Source organism: Tarenaya hassleriana, unplaced genomic scaffold (assembly GCF_000463585.1).
Source record: "Tarenaya hassleriana unplaced genomic scaffold, ASM46358v1 Cleome16, whole genome shotgun sequence".
Taxonomy (NCBI): Eukaryota; Viridiplantae; Streptophyta; class Magnoliopsida; order Brassicales; family Cleomaceae; genus Tarenaya; species Tarenaya hassleriana.
This window is the reverse complement of record NW_010965019.1, coordinates 2027771-2049318: the sequence shown is the minus strand read 5'-3', so window position 1 is coordinate 2049318 and position 21548 is coordinate 2027771. Positions and strand designations below refer to the sequence as shown.

Here is a 21548-nt window from a genome sequence, read left to right as displayed (position 1 = left end):
ATTCGTTAGAATTTAGGAATATAGAATATATTAAAAAATTATAACAGAGATTTGTAAATAATGAACAAAAACGACTAATAGTAAAAAAAAATTGTGAAAAAATGGAATCGTATTATCCTAGCGCCAGTATCTCCTTTCTGTCGTCTAGGAAATTATTTGTTATTTATCTTTTTTTTGGTAACTTTATTTGTTATTTTAATGTATCCATTATATGACCATGCCATATTCCCAACATCGCCGTTTGTTGCCCTTGCGTGGAGGACCAAAGGGTTCGGCATTTGGATTTTGGCTGGTGGCTTCATGTTTCACGACTTCGGTCTGAATTGTTTTTCGAATCTAATCCATGGTACTTTTGTTCCGCCTTGTTCTGGTTCGGTTTGACCGTACCAAACCGAAATTGAGATCTGATTATTCCAAGGGACTTTCGAAAGATTTCCGGGAAAAGAAAGAAAAAACATATGTAAAAGGAACAATGGCGGCTACTTTCCCGACGACGATGATCACTTTCTGTATTCTGATTAGGAAAAAGAAAAAGGCACCCATCCTCATCCTCAGGAGCTATGAGAAAACACACGCAATCACTCGTCCAACCAATTCAGATTTCAACTGATAGGGGATAAGACGCAGGGTCAGTAACCATTGATCTGCCTCGGCCTCGGGTTCGGTGTGGATCCTATCAACCTCGAGAACGGAACTTGATCCCGGCCCGAGAATCCTCCTCGTTGTTCGTCGTTGAAGCTGTTTTTCCCAGTCCTCGGGTCCGAGAAGGGCTTCGAGAACGCCTGGGCAAGCTCCATTGCAGAGGTTGCTTTGCCGTATCGGGGTTGCCCCGTCCCATCTGGACATTCCGGCTTTCGCCACGTCTCTGGGGACGGATGCCTCTTCTCCTGTACCATCGGTCTCGCCTTTCTCTCGTTCTCCCTCGCCCTGTTGTTGTTATCGTTGTTTCGCCAGTTTCTCCTTTGGGTTTCGGATCTGTCAACATTGCCTATGCTTCGGCTGTCTTTCCTGTCGACTTTTCCTGATACATTCGCCTGGCGAGAAGGGATCACTTTCTCCGGGACCCTTTCGGTTTTCGGAACGTTTGATTTGACCCTTTTAGTATAACCACAAAAGAGGAAAAAAGAGACCAAAACGAAATACTTGAGGAATTACACGATTTAAGTTTCGGAATGACAGCGTAATAAGAAGAGCTGAGATGAACTTTGGCAAACCTTTCGAGTCGGTCCAACTCATGATGGTCAGTCTCGTCCATTCCCCGTTCCTTCAAGACCTGATCACATTGTAAGAGCTAAGATTGAGATGCAAACCCACTTGACTTGCAAATATAAACCCAATGACTGATGAACAAGCGACTAATGGGGAGGACTTCAGAGATGCATTACACACTAATCGAAGCGCTGGAAAGAAATACTGACGACTCACCAGTTCTCGAGGCCTGGCACCGCCAAAAACCGCATTTCTGCATCAGGTCAAGCAAGCATTAGGCCTATACGCTTAAGAATGTTATCATATTTGTACAAAATTGCTCTAGACCACTACGATATCAAGAAGCTAAGGGCATGAAATGTTTCCGATTTACAACGTAAAAGACACAGGAATATAAATAGAACAACGACACCTCCGACTTTTTAGATACATAGAGACAAATCCATGATCAACTTCTTTTTCTAATAAGCTCGGGTACCAAATATGTTGAACACACTCTTCTCCAGTTGAAAAATACTACCAAATTCATAAATTTAACAAAGAAATTCTTGTTCATCTGTCATCATAATTACTTGCAAGATCCAGCTCCAAAATAATTGCTTGACATCCGTGACATAAATGTAGCAGATTTATCGGTAAGTTAAGAAAGTTCCAAACATCTTTACCTCTCCCTTTCAGGGATAACATCTGGCTGCTCAGCCAGCTGCGATCTCGGCTTCAAATTCAACTTAGGGCGTTCAGCCTGCTGGTTACCACTCTCATCTGCAGATGAACTAGGTTTCAAATTATTCATATTTCTGTGTGTCATGTTACCAACGGAAGCACCACTTTCCTGCATGAAAAGAATTGAGTCATCAGAAGACAGAAGGACAGAGCGGTCAACAATGGAGAAAGCAACATGAAACTGAACAGACAACTAATGAGTATAAAGACCCATCCATACCTGCTTCACATCATTTAAAGGTCTCTCAACATTTTCAAGATGTTTTGTCGACGGAAGTAGTTTCAGCTTAGGCCGTTCCAACGATTCAGAAGGTATATATGTATCATCGGAACGATTTAGATAAAGCCTGTTGTTTCTGCCCGCTACCACGTTCGCGTCTTTCACTTCTAAATCAGCTGGAGGAGAGCCTTTTTCGTACTGGGCAGAAACTTTTCGCCCATCCATGATGCCATCTTTGATAGCCAGACCCTTTTCCAAGTGTCTCGCCAACATTACTTCCGACGATTCTCTTTCACGTGCCACATAATCGTTAGTTTTATGAAGACCACTCTCCAAGTCTGGATGCTTCAGATTCTCAATCTGGCCAGGAGCAACTAATTTCGAGTGCCATTTTCCCGAGGACAAATGCTCAATGGCAGTTACAGGGACCAATTTGGAAACAGCAGGTTGTGTAGTAGCCCAGGGAGATTGTCCCGGCTCACTGATGGGAGATGTCACCTCCTTCCGTGAAGCCCAGGCATTAGGGTAAGCGCCTGACACAGAGTTCTCGCTGTTTGCACCGATCATTTGGTTACTGATCCCAGAATGAGCTGCATCAATCTTCTTCGCGAGCCAAGGGCCAGAAGAACCTCCCTGCCTATTGGCAAGTCTCCCAGCTAAAACCGGGTCCGATTTCACCTCCGTGTGGGTGTTAGGAGCTCGGAAAACGTCATCACTAATCATTCTACGTGGAACCGAGGGACCGTCCAGAAGCATACGCTCATCCTCGCTGAAATTACGACCGATATTTGCCGTGAGAGGCAGAAAAGGTGACTTGTCATCGAAATTTCTGATAGAATGTGACGAACTTGGCCTCGTCCTCTGATCTGGTCGACCCATAGAAGTACCCAAAGACACTCTATCAGAACCAGGTCGATCCGCAGTAGACCTCGGAATTCTACAAAACCCAAATCAAACAAGGAAAACACAACACGAAATAAGGATGTGCAATCCCAGATTTTATACAATCAATACGCCGATAATAACAACACATGAAACCATCAATACCCAAATTTCGATGCAGGTCTAAGAACCCTAGAACTAACCAGAAAAAATTCACCAGAAACAATCGCGGCACAAATCAAACCCGCCGACAAAATACACCGACATCGCAGGCAAAGAAAACGGAAGGTTCACACAAATCTGAAGAAACTTACACTCCAGGAGCGGAAGGGAGAGGGAGATCAGAAGGGATGGAACCGCCATGGAAGTCCTTAAGCGTCATGGTGTTTCCAGAAGATTTCTTCTTCGACATCGTTCCTCGAAACCCTCTTTCTCTCTATATATAAATCTCTTCTGCGAGCGATTGAGATAGAGTTTCGATGGAAGAATCGACGCGAAGATGAATACAACAGTTCCCTCCCTCTCTTCGCTCTTCGAAAGCTTTGGCCTCTCGACCCTACGGTTCGTCTGATTCCGACTCTGGTTCTCTTCTCGGGTTAATATTTTACGGGAAAACCCTTTTTTGGGTACATTATTATATTATGACATTATGTGCAAATAAAGTTTGCAAAAATTGCAAACAACATCCATATTTAACTCAACTTTATATTTAATCTCCTATACTTTTATATCTATCTATTTGATCCGACGTTGGTACAAGTTTCTCGAATTAAATTAATTTGTGGGGAAATAATTTTAGCTTGTGTTTTGGGTTCAAAATTTTAATTAAAATTTCACAAATTTTCAAAAAAAAATCAAGTTTTATTTTTAGTTCTGTTTTTTTGGTTTTCTCTGTTTTTTATTCCATTTTACTAATTTTGATTCGTAAAAAAATATCTTATTTTTACCCACAATCCATATATAACAAAACCATTTTTCAATCATGAAGTTTATCATCTCATAATGCAACACAGAGAAACAAAACCACACAAAATATAATAAGCAAACAGGATGAGAATCTTGAATCTTTATCCATTTGGCAAGAGAATCATTCACAAGAAGATTCCTCATCTTTGAGCAGTCCTTTGGATTCGAAGTACTCTATCGTCTCATCATAAATCTCGTTGATTCCGAATTCGAACCGAAACCCTTCATTGATGAGCTTCTCTGATGAAAATGTAAGCTTCGCCTTCAATGGCAAATCCCCGAAGCTGTGAAATAACATACGATACGAATGCAGTTTTTCAGTGTCCATGTTTCGGATTTTCGATGATTCTGTAATTTCTTTCATTCGCTTTTCGTGGATTCTGTGATAATCTTACTTAGATACGACGTTGTAATGAGTGTATCTCTGCCTGAGAAACTCCGCGATCTCCGGAACACTTGAGTTGTACGAACAGCAAATGTACCGGCCAGAAGCGGTTTCTTTCTCCGCGAGAAACACGTGTGCACGAGCTACATCCTCAACGTGGACCAATGAGATCGAACCTGAAAGCTTCTGCATCTCCTTCAAGCCGTTGAGGAAGAACTCGTCCCCTGCGGAAAACAGCAAAACCCTAAAAACAGATGAAGTTGGTTGCTTCTGTTCCAAGTTTCCATTTTCCCATCAATGCGTACCTGTGATCGGAGACATTGAAAGAGACAAGCTACTAGGAGGGTCTAACAGAAGGGATGTCCCCGACAAGAGGACTGGAATGACGGTGACGAGATCGATGTTTTTCTCTCCCGAAAACTTCCAGGCCGCGGATTCTGCAAGCGTCTTCGAGGCGGGATAACCCTAGATACAGCCAGAACATGGATTCAGGCAAAGTTTGCGAAAAGAAAATAGCTTGCGGCGCAAGAAACGTTACCCAGTTAAGAGGCTTCTCGTTTGTCAGAAACTCGATGTCAGTCCAGTTTCTCTCGTCCATAACTAGCCCAGGACCAGTCAGGTTGTTTATGGAAACAGCAGCAGCTGAGGAAGTGTAAATCACGCGCTTGACTGACTCGGTTTTCGAGCACGTTTTCAACACATTCATCACTCCCTCGATCGCTGGTTTGATCATGTCACGCTAAAACACGACAGAATGTGAGTTCAATAAACGATGAAAACTAATCGAAAATATACAGTTGATGATCGGTGAATCTTTTCTTTCATTTCAGACCTCGGGATCTTTGGAAGAGAAGTTCACAGGCGTTGCGACATGGAAGACGAATTCACAACCCGAGAAAGGATCAGTGAAGCTGTCTTCATCTGTAAGGTCCGCTTTGAAAATCTTGAGGTCGCCCAGTTCTTGTAGAGCCCTAAGATGAGCGGTTTTCTTCTCGTTCTCTGCATCAGATACAAACGAGACACGATTTCAAGATCTGTAACACGCAAAAGAGACAGAGAATCTGAATCTGAAACACCAAAACCTGGATCTCTGACGGTAGTGTGAACGGAGTATCCTCTCTGAAGCAAATGTTTGATGAGCATTGAGGCCAGGTTTCCGGTTCCACCGACTACGCAAGCCTTAGTTTTTCGGGTTTCCATGACTGTAATCTGATCTTATGAGTTTTAGTTGTATGTGTTGCAGACCCTTTATATAGGAAGATTAGCCCTAGTTGTCTGATTTCATTTGCTTATGAACATTCTGGTACAACCGTTAATCAAAGTTTCAGGAGGAAAGCACGTGTTTTTTTTTCTTCCAAGATTTAAGACAACTACCATGTCTTAATCATCATCTTCTTCCTCTGTTTTTGGCCACCTAAGAGTCAAGATCTTACATTGTTTGACTGTGTGGAGGGATTGTCACAAAGCTCTGGGTCCTCAGCAGATAAGAGTGCTTCGCAGGCATTGAATCGGATGCAGAGAATAACCCAGAAACAGTTCAAATCTTTTTCCATAGAATCAGAAGTGCTGCTTTCAGAAGTCATGGGAACTCCATTAATACCATCTGATACTGTCTTGGAGGAGAATTAGGGGTGTCAAAAAACCCGAGGCCCCGTTATCTATCTCGAACCCACTCAATAAATTTACGGGCTTGGAAGTCCGATTGTCTATGGATCGGGCTGACCCGACCTAAAAATTTCGGCCCAAATTATGGGATCGTACCAATCCGAACCCTAAACTGTTAGATTTTAATTATTTATATTTATAAATATATATATACATATATATATATATAGTACATATATACACACACGTTCATTCATCCAATCACATATGTATAATATATATATATATATATATAGTATTGATTATTAATTATGTGTTTTCAAGTATTTTAAAATCTTAATAAAAAATACAAAAATTTATTATCAAGAATTATAAAAACATCTAAAAAATGTTTAATATTGAATAATTTAAGACATAGTATTTTAATTGTTTAATATTGAATAATTTAAGATATAGTATTTTAACGGACAATATATTTAAAATTATAATGTTCAAACTCGAAACTTTGTCCAAACCCATACAAAAATCTGTAGGGTCGGATTTTGGGCAAACGACCTGTTTATGTTTCGAGCCGGGCCGGCCCATAAGCATTCGAATTTTCATCGGACAGTCCAGGCCAGGTCAGCACAGCCCGATCATTTTGATACCAAAAAGGAGAACCCATGTCTTAAAATCATTCAAACTCCACATTGGTCTGAGAGGGGCAAGAGTTTGTGCCATGGAAAAACCAAGAATCAAGTTCCCATCAGCCAGGAAAATTTGATAAATCTTTATCTTTAATGGTTTCTCCGTAGATTCCAAACTCTGCAATGGTGTTTTTGCGTCTTATCAACTTTCAGAATCGCCACCATGTTTCCTGGGGTTTAGGGACTTCTTGATTCTGCATTGAAGAGAGCACCAAAGGCATCCAGTTATATAATTAAATACGATTCAATATAAATAATCAACAATATATGATAACAAAGAATGAAGCTTTGCTTCATGAGAACAAAGTTCCATCTCTCTTTTTCACGTTCATGAAAAAAGCAATCTGATGCTTTTCGATTCTTTTCCTCTTCACTCCAACTTTGTAAAGCAATGGACATAAATACAACAGAGTTTCTTTGTCCAGGACGGGGAATAAGAGAGATGGAAGAAGATTTCGGGTTTCTGGTTTCTATTCTCATCATATCCATGGACATTTCAGCTGCAGTTCTCGGGATCGAAGCCGAGATTGCTCAGAGCAAGGTGAAACCATAAGCTTACGAATCTCGAGTTTTATAAAGGAGTCCATTTCCGTACCGATTATCATAGTTTTGATGTTTCTTGGAACAGGCAAAGCACTCAGGAACCTCGCATTCCGAGTGTGGAAACCCCAGTTCTGCTGCTTTTGCAGAGGGAATAGCAGCACTAATTCTTCTGTGCATTGCCCATGCCACGGCCAACCTGCACGGCGGCTGCATCTGCTTCCGGGCAAAGCAAGACTACAAGAAAGCATCGGCCAACAAGATATTAGCCGTGGCTTTCCTCCTCCTCTCCTGGTACGGAAATTATGACCATCCTCCATGGCTGGAACAAAGTTTTAAGCTTTCCATAAAAATAAAATAAAAATAAAAATCCATTCTGACCGTCTAAAACATACCGTTTGTCAGGATCACACTTGCTGTTGCCTTCTCGACGCTGATGGTAGGGACATTGGCCAACTCGGGATCGAATAAATTCTGTGACTTGTCAAGTCGTTGGCTTTTTCTGGTCGGAGGCATATTTTGCCTGAAGCATGGAATGACAACTGCCGCATACTATGTCTCAGCCACCGCTGCAAAACGAGAAGAACAAAGACAAGCAGAACAAGAAAGCCAGATCCATGGAAGACATGCATAACAAACGTTATCTTCAGACAATGAAGCACAGATGTTTATACAACAGAATCATTGCCTCTAGTTCTAAAAGAAGATATTGATGAAATTTACTTCCATTCCATATATGGATGCTTTAGTTGTGGCTAACAAAAACCAAATGCTAAGCTGAAAATAAGAAAACAAAAACCGAAACCAAACCATAATCCCAGATCCTAGATAGAAGAACACAGCAACGAGAAAAGATAGAGATGCAACTCATATCTTACTACTAGAACCAAGAGTTTCAGCAATCAGCTTCGATGCCTCATGGATGAATTCACTCTTCTCCACAAGAAATTCAATCTCAGCAGCCCGTAAGGCATTCCACTTCTCCTCGATTCTTTTCTTATCCTCGGAGGAAACCATTGCCCATCCTTGCTTAACCGCAAGCTCATCCACACCAAAACCAGCCATGGCTTTAACAAGCATCGTCTCAAACCCGTTGCTTCTGCTCACAAGACGAGAAGCTATCTCTTCTGCATCAAGTTCTTCCCTTTTCCCATTGTGCGAAGGAAACAGCTCTTGCTTCAACGACTCGAGCGATTTCATCTTCCCCTTTTGACTCTTTTTTGATTTGCCATTCGATTTCATAGCAGATTCATTCGCCATTCCTTCAGGGCCCCAAATAGCCTTCGACAACTCGAATGCCTTCCGTTCATGAGCTTTGACGAAACTAGGATCCTCCCCATTCTTTCCTTTACCGAGATTATTCACATACTTCTTCCTCAAGCTCCTAATCTTGTCCATGAACTGAACCTTACTCACATCAAAGCTAATCGACTTCTTCGCCAATTCGTAAAACCCGTTAATATCATCAAACGGACTCACTCCTGTATCCGATTTGAAATCGATTATACCTTTCAACACAGCGATTTCGTCGTCCTCGCTCCACAGACGCTGAAAATACGTCTTCTTCGTGTCTTCTCCAGGTGTCCCTCCTTCCTTCCTCACCCGCTTCACATCATTCGGTGGCCGAGCCGTCTTGCTCGGACGTTTCACCGCTGATTTCGCCGACGAAGCCAAAGCATCCGACGGCTTAGCTTTCACAGATTCGGGATTCTGCTCCACGGGCTTCACCGCGACACGTTCCCTTCTATCGGTGTCGGAATCCGAATCGGTTTCTGTCTCCGACCCAGAATCCGAATCTGAAGCTTGCTTCGGAGGAGCAACGGTTTTACCAGGAACCGCGATGGTAACAGCAGATGCAGATCCCGGCTTCGCAGAAGCAGAGAGAGGGTTCTTGACGGAAACCTCGCGATCGTCGCCGTCGTCGGCTTCCTCATCCGAGGAAGATTTCTCCTTGTGCGTTTCATCCTCTTCTTCGTCTTCGTCCATGGAAACTTCCTCCTCTTCTTCGCTTGATGATGCGGTGGGTGGATCTTCCATCGGATTGGGACGCTTCGGCGACATGGTGAGTTTCGAAGTCGAGATCTATGGGAGAGACAGAGAATCGAAGAGTTTAGGGTTTCAAGTTCTTTGGCTGCAGTTAAATAAGTACATGATTGGTTGTTTTCCATTATCTGATAGAAATTTAATTATTCTATTTTCCCCGATTTTTTTCAGTAATTACTTTATTTGTACATATAATCCCCCATTTGAAAAAAAGAATAAATCCACTAAACGGAAATGTTTTATGATTTTGCATCATTAAATTTAAGTATGCTTAGTTTATATGATTTCATAAATTTATTGCTCTGGCGACTAAAATCCATACTATTATAAATATCCTTATTAAAAGGAAATTGACATGTACACGAACTTTTAAAAGAATCCAAGATAATTATGAAATATAACGAACCTTTTTTAAAAAAATTATGGCCTTAAATGTAGGAGTTTTTAGAGTTTTTATAATCCAAAAACAAAAAAAAATAACATTCAAGTTTTTACAAAATTACTTTTTCTAAAAATTTGGAAAGTCATTTTAGTGAAAAAATCAATGAAAAACCAAAAGTCATTTTTTTTGAGTTTTCAAATATTATAAAATCCAAAAGCCAAAAACCAAAAACTAAAAACCAAAATCTAAAAACTAAAACCAAAAACCCAAAATAAAAGCCATCTCCATTCAAAACCTATATTAAAATATAAAGGTGTTGAATGGGAGGTGGATTTCGGAGTTTTTGGATTTCAAAAAGTGAAAAAACCGACAATCAAGTTTTTTGAAATTTGGTTTTCCTAAAAATCCGGAAATCTACTTTATGAAAAAAATTAACTAAAAACTAAAAACCACTTTTTTTAGATTTATAAACTTTCAGAATCCAAAAACCAAAAACCAAAAACTAAAAACTAAAACCAAAAACTCAAAATAAAAACCAATACCATTCAAAGCCAAAATTTTCAAACCCTAATATATCATGATAAATTTTGTAAACTTTAAAATTTGAGTTTAACTTTTTTTATAATTTAGGGTTTAATTTTATAATGATTTTTAAAATTATTTTAAAACTACAGTATTTAATTTTATTGTTTTTAAAAAATTTAGGGTTTAATATTAATATAAACTGATGGAAAGAATTTTTATATTTGTATCAAAATTTTAAAAATTTGACATTTTCTTACAATTTGTTTTATATTAATATGTTATTTTCTCAATTAAAAATTACAGAAAACACAACGGAGGAAACAAAACCGTGGATTATCGCGAAAGCTGTGGGCCCCGATCGCTGCGAATCCTAGATAAATCCAAAAACTCTTTCTCGTACTCATCGATTCCCGCAGAAGAAACCATTGTGAAGGAGACGACAGAAGGAAGATGGAGGATCAAGAACAACCCCATAAACTCTCCCGAGTTATCAGAGTCGACTCGGCCGATTCTTGGGATTTCTATCTCTCTCAAGCCAAGAATCAGGCTTGCCCTGTTAAGTCTCTCTCGTGTTTCTTCTCCTATCCCTTTCGTTCCCTAGAAAAGTTCTCATCTTTAGAGAAAACCCTTGGAATTTTCTTCGATTTGTGGATGAAATAGTGATTTGGTGATCGTTTTAGCTCGAGGGTTAAGCGGGGATTGTGAAATTATTGGTTTAAAATCGTCTTCAGGGACCAAGAACATGAGACTTTTGTCTCTTCATGCCTTCTGAGCTTGTTATTTGTAACCCAAACCCATGGTTGTTACATGTTCTGTTCTCTGCTATGTAATTGCTGATCAGTGTTCTTGATTGTGGAATAGATTAATAGTGATACTAATCTCATTTGTTTGTTGTGTTGTGTTGAAGGTTGTGGTTCACTTCACTGCATCATGGTGTATTCCTTCTGTGGCTATGAACCCTTGCTTCGAAGAGCTTGCATCAATCTACCAAGACGTTCTCTTTCTCACTGTTGATGTTGATGAACTCAAGGTAAACAAGAGATTCAAAGATTCTCATAGGAACCGAAGGTTCAGAAGAAATGTTTATCTGATAAAACCTACTTTCGTCTTGAAGAAATGCTAAGAGTTCCTCAGTGATTCATAAGGCCAACGAGGAGGAATTCGTTCTCTGTAGGCATGTCTGGCCACAGGCTTATGCCTACCCTTGATTCATAACGATGCTGTTCTTGACGATAATCGTTTTTTTTTTCTCCTTAACGGATGCGATCTGAACGCGATGAAAGGATGGATCTAAATGGTACGGTGTGTGTTTTGTGTTGGAATTTGGTCAGGAAGTGGCAAGTCGGCTGGATGTAAAGGCGATGCCGACTTTTCTGATGATGAGGGATGGTAACGTGATGGACAAACTCGTCGGGGCAAACCCCGAAGAGATCAAGAAAAGGGTCAATGGTTTCGTGCAGTCATCTCGTGTTGATATGACCTAAGAAAACTTGCGTTTACTTCACATCCTGAATGAGAAGACATCACAAGCAAGTGTTTTCAGTTTTCTAGTTCCTGCCTTTCTGTTTGTGACTTTGTGTTTCATGTCATGAAAAGGTTGTTGAAGTCTCTCTCTCTCTCTCTCTCTCTACCAAATGTAAATTCTTGTAAAATACAGAAGATGTCAGTATATACGAGAGTTTATACTTTATACTTCTGATTTTTTGCTTTTAATGATAAAAAAATCATCTTTTCCATTGATTCGCCAACAAAATCCAGTCTTGCATTAGAAAAAAAATGGCCGGACAAGTGAACTGTCTTAACCACAGAAGAACAGGACAGAGAGAAGCATCATCATTTGATGATCATTGCCTCTCTCTCAACAAGAATGTCCCCCCCCCCCCCGGGATCGGTACTTTCGCTCTGCATTCTCACCCTCTAGTGTTCCCATCTTCGGCCATGAATTGAAAGATGTTTCCCAATTCCCGAGCGTTCTCGCTTTCTTTTTGTCTCCATCGACCACTGAGTCTCCGTCTTCCCAAAAGATAGGATCTCTGTGTAAAAGATATGGATTTCTCAATACCCAGAAGGAGATTCGATCCTGAGATCCCTGGGTTTTTCTCAAAATGGAATCTTTGCGAGAAGCCATCGGTGTTCCTGTGCGAAACTCGAACCATAAATCTCTCCGGGTTGCACATAATATATATATGTATATATACATAGATATATTGATGAAGAAATAATCTGATACTCGTAACCAGTGATCGTAACAAGCCAAGAAACAAGCGCAGAGGAAGAACAAGCCATGCTATCTAGCGTGTGTACTGAATATATTTAGTTTTCTTTGCATTTCTCATTCTTAAGAGAAACCTACTTCAAAAAAAGATAAACAGTGCAAATTGTCATGCCGACTTTCATTTCCACTTTAGATTCTGTCTGAAACATTACAGGAATCTTAAAAGAAGAGACAACGAAAATGGAACAGATGCAGTTTTGAAATGTACCCTTCTCTTAAGAACCTCTGTTTCAATGGTTTAAAGATTGTACAAGGGAATTAGAAACGCTTTTTACACATTGCTTTGCTTGTACATCTTCGTGTCTAGAACTTGCTTCCCACACATGGCGCACACTCCTGCACAACCGTGAACCTCCATTTATTACAGAACATAACAAAAACCAGAACCTGTATCCCGGTTGTTCTGATCGAAAGTCGCTAAAAGGGTTTTAGCCGGTTACTCCACTCGTCGCCGAATTCAAAATCATGTTCCCTAAATGATGGAGATTGATCATTGGAAAAGACAGATAGATAGATTACCTTTGCTATAAGCACAAGTGTGACAGTACTTAGCATCCTGGTGAACTTGCTGCTTGCATATAATGCACTTTGTGTTGCCATACGGCGTCCACCTGCACGACCATGACCATAACCATCACAAATTCACAATACACCATCAGAAGCTCAACCGAATTAAGTTAAGTGAAGACACATAAGAGTTTCCTTTGCCTCGACTGTTTGTACCAGCCTATACAATTCCGAAAAGGATGCATCACGATTGCCAGAAATGGATAACAAATAACCGCAAGAACAGTGGGTGGGGCTTTCCAATCTGTGGTTAAGAGAAGATACAAATGGCATTCAAGGGCAAGAGTCGTAAATGATATCCAAGAACTAGACGCTACTGCAGGGTGAAGAAAATTTCAATGGCTACAACCACAGATCCAAGACCCCTAACCAAAAACAGTAGAATTTCGTTTTCCCTCTCACTGTAACTAATTCATTCGGTGAGGAATCGTTACTCAGCTCGAAGAGTATAATCCACAGAAACAAGAATAAGATCACAACTAACAGTAACTTATCAAACAAAAAATGGGACATCGGATAAAACATACCGGTTCTTCTTGGATAGAAGCTTGTTCTCATTGATTTTACGACCACCGCCTTCGGTTGTATTACTTGCACCATCCTTCCACTTGTCTGGAACAATTACTTTTGATAATTTCTTCTCACCTGAAGCAAAAACAAAAGATGGGGAATACACATCAGGGGCATAACTAAAAGCACAAGAATTGTATACCTAATTGAGTGCGGGGATCAGTCATCAGTTTAATACCAACCATAAAGAACAAACAACGAAGTCACAGGCTATACGCAATGCTAATCGGGCGATAATTTCGAACTAAATCAGAGAGAATTCTAATTTCATAACCGATAGGAGGCACCCAAATGATAGAATCAAACAAGAAACAGAAAAACAATAACGGAAGAACAATTTCGCCAAACATGGTAACTGAACCCGAGGTTCGTGCATATCGATTCGGATCAATCAATAGAGAGGGATCCCACCGCCAAGACACTAAATTTCAGCGACAATCGCGATCGGATCAGGGAACAAAGAAAGATATTCTAAAGCTTATTTGATGACTTACACTTCCCACACACCATCGTCGTCTTCCTTGTCCCTCTGTACGAGAACAAGATGAAACCCTAATGCAAATTGGATGAATCAGCAACAGAGAAGCCTTTTTGTTTTTAAAATCATATTTATGATATAATATATTAAAGAAAAATAGATTTAGAATTTTAAATCGACAGTTTGGCCGAGTGGTCTAAGGCGCCAGATTTAGGCTCTGGTCCGAAAGGGCGTGGGTTCAAATCCCACAGCTGTCAATTTCTCTTTTTTCTTTTCGTAACCAATTATATAGTCTCCACGAGGACAAAGTCAACCAATAGGATCCTTCCACGTGGTTGGACTCATACAACGTCGTTTTATAGCGAGGGACCTTCTTTCACCTAGAGGCTTTTGATCTTCATTTCGCGAGAAAACAGCAACACCTTCTCGTCTTGTCAAATCCGATCAGAGACTTCACCTGAAGAGAACCTCACGGTGAGAGAGAGAGATCCAACAATGGCGTCGAATTCATCTATTTTTCTCCTCGTCGTCCTCCTAACGCTCTCATCGACTCTATCCTTCTGCTTCGCCGATCGAGATTCCGATTCAGATCTCGTCGCGGAGCTTGTCTCCCTCCGATCCGCCTCCGAATCCGGCGTCATACGGCTCAACGACCAGCGCGTCTCCCACTTCCTCACCTCCATCTCCGCTCCACGTCCTTACTCACTCCTCATCTTCTTCGACGCCGCCCAGCTTCACAGCAAGCAGGAGCTCCGCCTCCAGGAGCTCCGCCGCGAGTTTGCCGTGGTATCCGCCTCCTTCGCCGCCAACAATAACAATGGAACCGACGCTGACAAGCTTTTCTTTTGCGAGATTGAGTTCTCGGAGTCCCAGTCTTCGTTCCAGCTCTTTGGCGTCAACGCCCTTCCCCACATCCGGCTCGTGGGTCCGTCCACGGTGAATCTTAGGGATGATTCCGGTCAGATGGATCAAGGAGATTACTCTCGTTTGGCGGAATCAATGGCGGAGTTCGTCGAGCATCGGACCAAGCTCACCGTCGGTCCGCTTCACCGGCTGCCTCTCCTGTCGAAGACGCAGATTGGGATTGTCGTAGCGTTGATCACGATCTGGACTCCGTTTGTTATTAAGAGGGTACTCAAAGGGGAAACTCTTATCCATGACCGTAGGGTTTGGTTATCTGGCGCCATTTTCGTCTACTTCTTCAGTGTCGCGGGCACGATGCACAACATCATCAGGAATATGCCCATGTTCCTACCGGACAGGAACGATCCGTCACGGCTCATCTTCTTCTACCAGGGTTCAGGTATGCAGCTTGGTGCTGAGGGATTAGCGGTCGGGTTCCTGTACACAGTGGTCGGGTTGCTCTTGGCGTTTGTCACCAACGTGCTTGTCCGAGCGAGGAATGTTACTGTGCAGAGGTTGATCATGCTTTTGGCTCTGTTCATATCGTTTTGGGCTGTGAAGAAGGTGATTTACTTGGATAATTGGAAGACAGGATATGGAATTCACCCATATTGGCCTTCCAGTTGGCATTGATCAAATCTTATGAGGTCTATTCTATATCCTTTGGCTAGGTAATGGACTCCAGTTTCAAAAGTTGTCAGATTTTGAACAATGATGTTGTGAGCACACAATCTTGCCCTTGAACACCTCAACAATGTAGTGCGATATCATATGTCCCTTGCTAAAGGCACTAGTTTTCGGTGTGTTATTTGTCTGGGTGAGAAAGGTATAGCCAAGAAAATGGATCAAAGAACCGGTGAAAAGTGTAGGATACCACATTGTTCACTTGTGATGTCTGTTCATATTGGGAATTTATGATTCTTTGTTCCTAAATTGCTGTTGTTTGGGAGAGTTTCATGCAGAGGAAAGACAGGTATTCAGCCCTGAACATACCACAAGAACGGGTGCAATCCCGTTTAGTAGGATTCATAGTTTTATGAATGTAAGTTTGTTCTAGGACATGTAGATTTGGTCTTGCACAGTGACCTGAGCACATCAGTGGGAAACTTTCTGGCTAAACCCTTCAAATGGAAGAAAAGAATACTCTGCTTGAGTTTGCAATCTAAAGGGATTCATTAGAATCTCGAGTTTCTCTCGTGTGTTCTCTACCGTGCAGGTTTTGGATTCAGTTGAGGAATTTCTTGATGTATTCTTCTTCCACTATGTAGTAACGATGGATTTAGACCGTCTGATCGGTAAAGATCTCGGTCTCATTGTGATTAAGCGTTTCCATGGATGTGCGGGGGAAGACTACAAAAGAAAAGAAAAGAATACAAGGAATCGAAGCAAAGAATCAAACCCGTAATGACAAAAGAAAAGAAGAAGAGGAGGAGGTTTATTCCACAAACCCTACAAGGTAAGCATCTTTTCGACAAACTCCACCATGTTTATATCCATTCCCATAGATAGAGATAGACTCAGAATCAGAAGAGAAATGGAAATGGAGATGGAGAAGAGAGCTGAAGAAGTGGGGAAAGCCTTTGTGGAACATTATTACAGCCTCTTCGACAAGGACCGGTCTTCTCTCTCTTGTCTCTACGACTCGACCTCGATGCTTACCTTCGAAGGGCAGAAGATCAACGGTGCGGAAGACATCTCGAACAAGCTCAATCATCTACCGTTCGATCAATGCCGTCATTTGATCAGCACCGTTGATTGCCAACCTTCTTCGCTGTCCGGCGGGGGCGGCTGTGGCATTGTCGTCTTCGTCAGTGGCAGTCTTCAGTTGCAAGGGGAAGAGCATCCTCTTAGGTTCAGTCAGGTTGGTTACTCTTACTTATTATGCTACAGTGATCATATGGATGTGTACATATACATGTGTATGTGTATATATAGGTTCGATCTCACACTGAACTGATAAGAGAGATGATAATGGCTGCAGATGTTCCAATTGATTCCAACCCCACAAGGGAGCTTCTTCGTCCAGAACGACATTTTCCGGCTCAACTATGGTTAAAAGCCCAATTTGTATACGTACCAATAATATACATACAAAACAATGAAACTCCATGAGTGCAACAATTAAATTTTTTATATTTTATTCCAATGAAATTAGTTTCACGACTCATCATGTCATATGTAGATTATATATATATCGAATGAATCAAAAGATATGTTGTTCTCGACGTGAAGAGGTGGAGAACTTTAACTTAGTGGTCGTCATTTTTAGTATTAACTGAATAACCGAATCAAATAATATATAAATATAACCGAATCAAATCTGACATAAAATTTGAATGGTTATGATTTCGTTTAACCAAAAAAAATTGGAACCGAGTTGAACCGAACTGATTAAAAAAATAGTCGAAAAAGTTAGACAATTTTTTTGAAAAAATGAGTTTTCACAACAAAAAAACGAATTCGAACCGAATTGAAATAAATTTTATATAAAAACCGAATGGTTTTAGTGATTCTATAACCGAAATAATTGAACTTAAATATAATCGAATTGAATCCGAATCGAAACTCGAAATGATCACCCCTACATCCATTGGTTTGATGGATTTTAAAGAGGGATTATTGATAAGATTATTGACACAGATGTATATACATACGTATATATAACGATAGTTCATGCGGTTTCAAGGAATCCAGAGGACATTTTTCCAAAGAATGGCCTCGAGTGTTACACAAAATTGTTCAGACAGCACCTTCATTGGCTCCTGAGTTGTGGGAAGGCCCTCAAACTCTCAAAGGACTCTCACTTTACAACCCTTCCAAAGGGCAAATCTGCATCTTTAGTTAAAAATATGCTACCGAGGGCTGTCCCTCACGTGCAAGTCACGTGACCTTATCTCAATCACCCGTGTCACGTTTAATTTATGCCCTTTTCCTCTCAAGGAGTTGGAACTTTCAGTTCTTGATTGCGAAACATACGGTATTAGGACCGTAAGTTGGACTAGGTTTCGTTGTGTATACCAGAGAATATAATGCATAGAAAACAAAAATATGTACACGTACATATATATATATATACGGACATATATATGTGTATATATATATATGTCCGTTTATACTGAATAGAAACTCATGCGCGCACTTGGGTCACGGAACAGACCAAACATACCTGTCTTGTTGAACTTTGAACGTTGACTTGTGTTTGACGTTAAAGAATCCACAATCAATTTGCGTCTGCATCTCAACGTGTTTTGAAAGGTCTCTGTTTATCACGTATACACAGAGACGCGTAATATATGTATATGCGTATCTATACGTACATGTACATGTATATGCATGTGTAAGACATGCCCTAATAGAAGTTAGAACACGCAAAAATTATGGTGGTAGCTGTTGGGAAAATATTATTTTTTCTATGAGATTTGAAAATAAATTACTAATTAGCCAAGATGTTTGATCAATTATATTTAAAAATATTATTGTAAGATAATTATTTCCAATATTTCTATATTGGTGATAAATTTTAAGATTATTATTATCATTTAAATAGTATTCATAGTAAGGTAGAAAATATAATAATATGTAAATTATATAAAAAAAATTTATAATTTTGAATAATTTTATTCAAGTTTTTATTTTAACATTAAAATCAATCAGATGAATCGCTCGCACAGTGTTTGATATTTAGTTAACCAATTGGACTTTTTCGTCCTATCTGTAAATTGATACTTTTTTTAAAAAAATTAAGGATCTATTTTTAAACTATTTTTAAGATCTATGTTGTAAGAATTCTAAACATTTTATAAAAAAAATGTGAGATCCACATGCAAAATAAATATTTTTCCCTTAATATATATATTTGAAATTAAATTTTAGTTACTTGGAGGTCGACCAAAAATCACCAGAGCGCGTAATCATAACAAAACCTAAAAACATAAAACGATATTTATAATACCATTTTTTTTTAACACGCTTTAATTGATGTTTCTTTAGTTTCTTTTTTATAAATTGTTAGGGATCTTGATTAACTTTTTAATTTTACTACCAAAAAAAATGTGACAACCAATGTTGAAAACGACCTGTGTTTCAATGTCGTCGGTTGGTTTTGTTCCTTTTGGCGACATGGGTTGTCTTGCCGTTGATCTTGAAATTATTGTTGTTTTGGTTTTAAGGGGTATTAATTATCAAAATAACAGCGATCCATATTATATATATATATATATATATTGAGATAAAATATATCCTCGACCGTCGAAAATTTTCGACCTAGGCATACAATATTTTCAATTACAAATTCTCTATCACATATGAACAAGGACACCATAAAATTAGAATGGTAAAAAAAATAAAACAATAACACATCTTATCATATTTAACATGCCAAAATTAAATTATTATTTAGAATTGTTAATATTGATTTTTTTTATTGGAGGACTGCCGAGTAGAATTGTCTGTGTAATGAAAAATAATTTTGCAGCGATATTTTTTGCGGTGAGGAAAGACTCTGAGAGTTAACATCGATTCTGATGAATGCTGTCTGACATGTGACCAAAACCATAATATTCAACGGCTCAAATTTAACCTTATATATATATATATATATAAATTATGTTTGTCTGTGTCTGAATTATTATATTTGATTTGAATATATCATATGATTTAAAAAAAATTAAAAATATCTTTCCAAATATGGGTATGAAGGCCGCACTGCAGAATTTGATAAGATTCCTACTCTCCATTATCAAATTCGAGATGAATGCGATAGAGAGAGATTAGACGAACATCCAATTTAATTAGTTATATTTTCACAATGGTTTTTGTTAAAAGAAATTGATTTTGGTGTTAGCAAAATAATATTTTTTTCTAACAAGAAGATATTGTATGTTGAAATGATATTAATCGGTAAGGTTTTATCGAGAAAAAAAAGCTCTCAATCGTTTAAAATGAAAAAATTATATAATTGTAAGAAATGGAATGATCAAATTTAAATTAGTTGTAAGAATTTAGGATAATTTAAATCTCTAAATTACGAAAAATTCCGAATACATGCTATTATAATCTATAATAATATACAGGACGGTAAAAAATATACCATAAAAATTAGATATAAATTGTAAACTAAACCGTAAAATACTAAGATTAAAAAATTTACATGCACACGATATCGATTTAATCAGTATCCCGTTGTTTTGTTCCGGTCGAAAATAAAATTTAATTTCTTCGTGGATGTTTATATTGTGTTATTCTAGAACATAACACAGCCTAATTGTGATTCAAATATATATTTCGTTTTATTTTATTTTGGATACACATTCATATCTATGGCTTTAATGGAGAATATATTGTTGATATATTTGAATATATATATACACACGTTTAAGTAATATTAAATTACACACAATTTAATTATCGTTTATATAGAAATTGGTTGGAAATAAAACCAGTGGAAGAAATTTTTAGATGACTAAAAGAGACAAATAAATATCTCATGTTTCTATTTCCGGATGTACACAAATCAATTGAGAATATCTTCGTAATATTATTATGCACATCAGAAATAAAAATAAAGAAATAGAAAGGGGGAAAATCATGCCAAAAATGCAAAAGAGTATTGTTAAGAAATATTTCGAAAAATCCAATCTTAAAAATTTGTGGGAAAATATAGGGTTTTTTCCCTTCAAAAGAATGACATTTTCAAGTGAAATTTCTCGATAGATAGACAAAATTTCATTCAAAAACCGGCCGCTTGGAAATTTGAGGTGAATTACTTTGAATTGAAAATTCATACATTGCATGGGACGAAAAATAAATAAATAAATAGTGAAATTTGTGGGACCGCATGCATGGCATTATGGAATATTCCCATGCAATATACGACGAAGGTTATATTATATACATTCTGAAACTTTGTTTATTTCTCTCCTTTTTTATTTATCGTAGGTTCAACTCTTATGCCAATGAAGGTTTTTTTAGCAAAAACTTGTGGAAATATCGAAATTATAATAACAAAATGATATGATATTTTATATTTCTATAGAAAATTAATTAACATATACCATAATTCGCATCCTTGCAACTATTGACGGTGAACCGCACCTCACTCTTCAATAATTATAGAGCAGCCTAAAATGCAACCACAATCATTTAGTTTGCCATTTCAAATCGGATTTACCAAATCAAATGAAATGGAATTGTATATTATTGTATTCAAATTAAATTAATTTAAAAATTGATTGCAAATTTTTAAATTAAATAAAATAAATTCAAATATATTATAAAAATAACAACAAATTAAAAACGAAAAAAACCGAAAGCAAATATATTTCAAATAAAATATGATTCTGATGGATATATTATAGAAAATCGAATTTATATAACCCATATAAAATTGAATATATATTATTTTGTTTCAATTTAAAAAAAAAATCATTGAGAGGAAACTAAACTATTTACGCCTGCATGCCACAATATTAGGTTAACTTTTCCCGAATTTTAAACATGATTACATATTTACATGATTAGCAAACTTTTTACTAGGGTGGTCATTTCGGTTATTAACCGAATAACCAAATCGAACCGAATCGAATAAGAG

At 38.5% G+C, this 21548-nt stretch overlaps 8 protein-coding genes, 1 long non-coding RNA gene and 1 other non-coding gene across 11 annotated transcripts; 5 read left to right on the top strand and 5 right to left on the bottom strand.

Moving 5' to 3' along the window:
* Positions 1-388: 388 nt before the first annotated feature.
* Positions 389-3636, bottom strand: LOC104809524. Its single transcript, XM_010535537.1, has 6 exons — positions 3349-3636; positions 2153-3089; positions 1875-2041; positions 1426-1462; positions 1215-1273; positions 389-1095 (listed from the first exon to the last, which is right to left on the bottom strand). The coding sequence occupies exons 1-6, from the start codon at positions 3444-3446 to the stop codon at positions 630-632; spliced, it is 1764 nt and encodes a 587-aa protein (XP_010533839.1). The 5' UTR covers positions 3447-3636; the 3' UTR covers positions 389-629.
* Positions 3637-3991: 355 nt separating this feature from the next.
* LOC104809521 (anthocyanidin reductase) lies at positions 3992-5617 on the bottom strand. Its single transcript, XM_010535536.2, has 6 exons — positions 5468-5617; positions 5218-5384; positions 4924-5124; positions 4691-4850; positions 4396-4609; positions 3992-4284 (listed from the first exon to the last, which is right to left on the bottom strand). Exons 1-6 carry the CDS (start codon positions 5583-5585, stop codon positions 4122-4124), a joined length of 1023 nt encoding a protein of 340 aa, XP_010533838.1. The 5' UTR covers positions 5586-5617; the 3' UTR covers positions 3992-4121.
* Positions 5618-6642: 1025 nt separating this feature from the next.
* Positions 6643-7702, bottom strand: LOC104809518. Its single transcript, XR_771182.1, has 3 exons — positions 7612-7702; positions 7272-7453; positions 6643-6870 (listed from the first exon to the last, which is right to left on the bottom strand). It is a non-coding gene; the product is annotated as an uncharacterized LOC104809518 (long non-coding RNA).
* Positions 6885-7951, top strand: LOC104809519. The gene is made up of 3 exons (XM_019202109.1): positions 6885-7217; positions 7305-7510; positions 7622-7951. The coding sequence occupies exons 1-3, from the start codon at positions 7068-7070 to the stop codon at positions 7848-7850; spliced, it is 585 nt and encodes a 194-aa protein (XP_019057654.1). The 5' UTR covers positions 6885-7067; the 3' UTR covers positions 7851-7951.
* LOC104809520 (probable transcription factor At1g61730) lies at positions 7926-9350 on the bottom strand. The gene has a single exon (XM_010535535.2). It carries the CDS (start codon positions 9275-9277, stop codon positions 8084-8086), a length of 1194 nt encoding a protein of 397 aa, XP_010533837.1. The 5' UTR covers positions 9278-9350; the 3' UTR covers positions 7926-8083.
* A 1212-nt stretch (positions 9351-10562) lies between these two features.
* Positions 10563-11865, top strand: LOC104809517 (thioredoxin-like protein CXXS1). Its single transcript, XM_010535533.2, has 3 exons — positions 10563-10721; positions 11074-11196; positions 11498-11865. Exons 1-3 carry the CDS (start codon positions 10617-10619, stop codon positions 11648-11650), a joined length of 381 nt encoding a protein of 126 aa, XP_010533835.1. The 5' UTR covers positions 10563-10616; the 3' UTR covers positions 11651-11865.
* A 666-nt stretch (positions 11866-12531) lies between these two features.
* On the bottom strand, positions 12532-14162 carry LOC104809516 (cysteine-rich PDZ-binding protein). 2 transcript variants are annotated; one of them, XM_010535531.1, is made up of 4 exons: positions 14073-14162; positions 13536-13653; positions 12961-13052; positions 12532-12777 (listed from the first exon to the last, which is right to left on the bottom strand). In XM_010535531.1, exons 1-4 carry the CDS (start codon positions 14086-14088, stop codon positions 12713-12715), a joined length of 291 nt encoding a protein of 96 aa, XP_010533833.1. In that variant the 5' UTR covers positions 14089-14162; the 3' UTR covers positions 12532-12712. The 2 variants fall into 2 exon arrangements, with proteins under 2 accessions (XP_010533833.1, XP_010533834.1); XM_010535532.1 differs by lacking the exons at positions 12532-12777; positions 12961-13052 and adding an exon at positions 13059-13252.
* Positions 14163-14233: 71 nt separating this feature from the next.
* TRNAL-UAG lies at positions 14234-14313 on the top strand. The gene has a single exon. It is a non-coding gene; the product is annotated as a tRNA-Leu (tRNA).
* Positions 14314-14457: 144 nt separating this feature from the next.
* Positions 14458-16313, top strand: LOC104809515 (probable dolichyl-diphosphooligosaccharide--protein glycosyltransferase subunit 3B). The gene is made up of 2 exons (XM_010535530.1): positions 14458-15630; positions 16228-16313. The coding sequence occupies exon 1, from the start codon at positions 14552-14554 to the stop codon at positions 15590-15592; it is 1041 nt and encodes a 346-aa protein (XP_010533832.1). The 5' UTR covers positions 14458-14551; the 3' UTR covers positions 15593-15630; positions 16228-16313.
* A 108-nt stretch (positions 16314-16421) lies between these two features.
* On the top strand, positions 16422-17126 carry LOC104809514 (nuclear transport factor 2). The gene is made up of 2 exons (XM_010535528.2): positions 16422-16820; positions 16941-17126. Exons 1-2 carry the CDS (start codon positions 16443-16445, stop codon positions 17013-17015), a joined length of 453 nt encoding a protein of 150 aa, XP_010533830.2. The 5' UTR covers positions 16422-16442; the 3' UTR covers positions 17016-17126.
* Positions 17127-21548: the final 4422 nt, after the last annotated feature.